Source organism: Equus asinus, chromosome 20 (genome assembly GCF_041296235.1).
Source record: "Equus asinus isolate D_3611 breed Donkey chromosome 20, EquAss-T2T_v2, whole genome shotgun sequence".
Classification (NCBI taxonomy): domain Eukaryota; kingdom Metazoa; phylum Chordata; class Mammalia; order Perissodactyla; family Equidae; genus Equus; species Equus asinus.
Genome location: NC_091809.1, coordinates 13842930 through 13847500, shown reverse-complemented (window position 1 = coordinate 13847500; position 4571 = coordinate 13842930). Strand labels below are relative to the sequence as shown.

The 4571-nt window shown below is 67.7% G+C and overlaps 1 protein-coding gene across 4 annotated transcripts in view; it reads right to left on the bottom strand.

The window, feature by feature from the left end:
• CELF5 (CUGBP Elav-like family member 5) overlaps nucleotides 1-3817 on the bottom strand; it is a 48506-nt gene extending 44689 nt beyond the window's left edge. For 2 of the 4 annotated variants that reach the window (XR_006516617.2, XM_044752848.2), the window contains exon 1: nucleotides 3417-3810. Coding sequence is in view for 2 of the 4 variants with exons in the window: in XM_044752848.2 (XP_044608783.2) it covers nucleotides 3417-3675 (259 nt within the window). In the remaining 2 variants the exon portion in view is untranslated. Of the gene's footprint in view, nucleotides 1-2825; nucleotides 3035-3416 lie in introns of those variants that run through there. The other 2 variants (XM_044752847.2, XM_044752852.2) reach the window with 2 other exon arrangements.
• Between the last annotated feature and the right edge of the window lie 754 nt (nucleotides 3818-4571).

Sequence of the window (4571 nt, the reverse complement as noted above, 5' to 3'; positions counted from 1 at the left end):
CCCCCACCCCGGCCAGGGATGCGTGTCCCCCAGCAGGAGACGGGAGGGGCGATGACTGGCCCTGGCCAGTGGGAGCCACATCTCAGCCCCCCAGCTCCTGGCCTGAGCCCCCGGCCTGGGCTGGGGCCCCCGGGGAGACCCCGTTTCTTGGGATGAGGCGCAGATCTGGGGGGGCAGCGGTCTTGTGGCCTAGCTGCTCCCCTTTCTCCATCTCTCTCCCTGTGGGGGGTGCTCCCTGTGTCTTTCCTCCCTCCGTCTCTCCCTCTCTCTGTCTCTCTCGTCTCTGTGTCTCTCTCTGTCTCCATCTTTCTCTCCTAAAAACAAAAAAAGCCAGCGCCCACGGGCCTGCGCTCTCTCTGAGGAACCCTCACTTCCCTCCATCTCCCCCCCATCCCCGCCGCCCCATCCTCAGCGCCCAGCTGGACCCCCTGCCTTTCTCTTGGTCCCACGGCGCTCCCGCCTGGCACAGGCCCTTGGGAATCGGGGTGCCTCTGCCCAACCCTTGGCCGTGGCCATCAGAGCCCCCTTCCCCCCAACATCATCTTTGGGGGCCTCAGCCTCAGCTGGGGGGAGCCCGTCGCCCCTCCGTCACACACATTCACTCCCGCTTCCCTGGGCCTGGGAGGGAGGCCGGGGGCTGACGGGAGCCCAGCTCTGGTCATCTTGGGATCAGTATTTGCCCCTCTGGGCCTCAGTTTCCCTTCTCTACGAGATGCGCTGACACCCGCAAGCCCGCCTCAGTGGTGGTCCCTGGGGTGAGGGATCACAGACGGGCCCCTGGGTATGAGAACGAAGCATGGGGTGGTCACGAGGATAAAGATGATGCCGGGGGGCCCTTCCCACGCTGGGTGCCGGGGTCACAGGACCCCAGATGGACTTTAGCATCTCGGCCCGCTCCAGCCCTTTCAGCTGCCCCGATGCCCAACCTCGCGGGATCCCCCAGCATCCGGGGCCGAGAAGGCCCTGGGGGAATTTCCCTCCACCCCCGGGGGCCACACCCCCCACCCCTGCCGCTCTGAGCCGGCACCAACAGCGCATCCTGGACCCTGTTGACTCCCCAGAAACCCAACCAGAGGCGTGTTGGCGGGAGGTGCCTGGACCTGCCCTCTCCCCCGGCTCCCATCCGTCATTCCACTTCCCTTGGGCTGAGTCCCAGAGAGGGGCAGCCACTGGCCAGAGGTCACACAGCTGCGCCCCAAACCCAGGCCTGCCTCCCAGCCGCTGGCCCTCAAGACGCCCCCCGCTCCAGCTTGCCCCCCAGCTCCCTCCCACAGGTGAGGTCCCGCCACACCCAGACAGGTGGTATCAAGGCGGGGATCCATTCTTGACCCAAGGGTACTGGCGGGCTGACACGAGGGGAAGCCCACCAGTTGTCACCCCCAGGCCCAGCCTCCAGGGCTCAGACGGACCCAGGACCCCTCTGAAGCGGAGGGTGAGGGCTGGGTGTCACGGACACCCCGCTTCCCAATTTCCACCCACCAAGGAAAGCTCAGAAATGGGAAAGACCCTGAAGCACCCCCGATCCTGGCATCCTCCAGCCGGAAAAAAATACCCCACCTTCATCGGGCCCTGCTCTGGTGACAGTGGGGAAACTGAGGCTCCGGGCCAGGTGAAAACTCAGCCACAGGGCCCCCACCTCTCCTCGCTGGGGGGCGGGGGGATTTCTGGGGGACACTTAAAACTGGGGAAGGGCAGAAGGAGCCCCCCGCGTCTCCGTCCCCTGCACCCCATCTCTCTTCCTGACCCAGAGCTCACCGACAGCCTTTCCATTCAACATTTGGGGGGCCACGTGGACACCACCCCCACTCCCATCAGATTCCTTCTAGAAATGGCCCTTCAGACACACGAGGGGGTGGGGGCGTGTGCAAAGAGCCCTCCGTGAAGCCGTGGACCCCTGAGCTTGACTCCCGGGTGGGTGTGAGCCCACTGCCCTCCCAGGCCACATGGAGGAGCGACATATTCCAGGCTCAATTTTTTTTTTTTTTTTTGGTGATTGTTGGATTTGAAAAGAGGTGGGGGAGGGGAGGGGTTCCTTTCCACCCCCAGGGTACCAGCTGGGGGGGTCGAGCCGAAGTGACAGGCCTGGGCTCCATCCCGCCACACTCTTCCTGTGGCCTGTCCCAACCCACCATCCATCCATCCATCATCCATTCATTCATTCATTCATTCATTCAACAAACATGTAAGTCATGCTTCCTGTGCCTGCAACACGGAGGAAGGATGGGGACAAATGGGGTCTGAAATAGGTCATGGGCCCTGGTCCGCCCCCGAGGTTCCTCCAGGGTCTTGCCAGGGGTGTCCAAAACAAAGCCTTCGCCCCCGCCACCCCCTAGTCCCCAACACCCGACAGGATGCTGTCCAAGCCGCCCCAATTCAGACACCGGGCCCGTGATGGGACCCAGGGCTGGGGTCACCGTCCCTGGGCACCCCCTCCTGGCATGCCATCAGAGAGGGAGTCGGGGGAGGGCGGCGGGCAGGCCTCCCCACCCCACCGGCCTCCCCCGCTGGGCTCGCAGGTCGCCCACGCCTCCCTGTCCGCCAGGGATCTGGGCTCTGCCAGATGGACCGGCCAGGCTCATCGTCTTTGGCCTCAGACCTCAACACACTGCTCCCAGGCTCGGCCAGTTTTAACTTGAGCCAAAGGTGGAGGCAGCAAGGGGGGGGGGGAGGGCCGAGGGAGGGAGGGGGATGCTGCTGGGAACAGAGAGGGTGGGCAGGGGGGGGAGGGCAAGCGGTAGCATTTGATCCACCCGCGGCCGGCGCTCCCCCACCCCCAGCCTGGCTCAGCTCCCCGCGCCCCCCACCTCCGCTTTCTTTGTAGTTACCGGTTAGCCGGGGGTCCTGGGCATCCGTGTCCCCCCGCCGGCTGGCCGGACCTGCCCCGCCGCCGGCCTGGCTTTGTGAAAATGCCCAAAGCAATGGAGTGCAGAGGTGCAAAGTTCCCCGACGGGGCCTGGGGAGGCCGAATGAATGGGGGGGGGACAGGGAGGGGTGGCAGCTGTTCAGACAGCTCCCCCAGCAAAGGGGCAGGAAAGAGTGGGTGAGGGAGGGAGGGAGGGGTGGGGGTCTGGAGGGAATGGGAGGGAGAGGGAGAGAGAGAGATGGATGCTGGGGGGGGAGAGGATGGGAGGTAGAGGGAGATGGGAGAGGAGAGAAAAGGAAAGAGAGAGAGAGAGAGGATGCCGGAAGGTGGGGAGGGAGGGAGAGGGGGCGGATGAGGGGAGGGGGCCAGCTCGGATCTGTCAGCTGCACCCCCAGAGCGGGGAGGAGGGGGTGGGTGGAACAGGGGGGGAAGAAATGATGCTGTGGCAGAGGGAAGCGGAGGGAGGAGGTGAGGAGAGGAGGGCTGGGGAGAGAAGGTGCCGGAAGGTGGGGTGGGGAGGCCGAGGGAGGAGAGCGGAGGGGAGGGGGCCCACCTTTGTGCATGCCGGTGTAGGGGTCCTTGAGCACCGTGAGCTCGTAGATGCGGCCGAACTGCTCGAAGAGCGGCTTGAGGTCCTTCTCGTCCAGGTTGCGCGGGATCTGGCCCACGAACAGCTTGATGGCGTCCAGGTCCTTCATGCCGTCGGGCTGCCCCCCGGGGGGCTCGGGCCCGCTGCTGCCCACGGGCGAGGGCCGCGGCTGCAGAAGCTGCTGCTGCTGCCGGCGCGCCTCGCTCTCCGTCAGGCGGGCCATGGCGGGCGAAGGCGGGCGGCGGGCGCGGGACCGAGCCGGCGGCGGCGGCGGCGGCGGGCGGCGGGCGGACTCGCAGCTGGAGCGACGGACGCCGCCTCCCGCCTCCCTCCCGCCCCGTCCCCGCGCCCTCCTCCCTCCTCCGCGCGCCCGCTCGCTCCAGCATCAGGACCACAAAAGGGCGGCTCCGCAGCGGCCCCTGGCGGCCGGAGCGCGCATCGCGCAGCCCGCATCCGCCTCCCGCGCGCGTCCCGCCTCCCGCCTCCCGCCTCCCACGCGCATCTCGCATCCGCCTGCCGCGCTCATCCCGCATCCCGCCTCCCGCGCTCATCCCTCATCCACCTCCCGCCCTCATGCCGCCTCCCACCTCCCGCGCTCATGCCGCCTCCGGCCTCCCGCGCTCATCCCTCATCCGCCTCACGCGCATCCCGCATCCGCCTGCCGCGTTCATCCCGCATCCGCCTCCCGCGCTCATCCCGCCTCCCGCCTCCCGTGCTCATCCCGCATCCGCCTCCCGCCCTCATGCCGCCTCCCACCTCCCGCGCTCATGCCGCCTCCGGCCTCCCGCGCTCATCCCGCATCCGCCTCCCGCGCTCATCCCGCATCCGCCTCCCGCGCTCATCCCGCCTCCCGCCTCCCGTGCTCATCCCTCATCCGCCTCACGCGCATCCCGCATCCGCCTGCCGCGTTCATCCCGCATCCGCCTCCCGCGCTCATCCCGCCTCCCGCCTCCCGTGCTCATCCCGCATCCGCCTCCCGCGCTCATCCCGCATCCGCCTCCCGCGCTCATCCCGCATCCGCCTCCCGCGCTCATCCCGCCTCCCGCCTCCCGTGCTCATCCCTCATCCGCCTCACGCGCATCCCGCATCCGCCTCCCGCGCTCATCCATCATTCGCCTC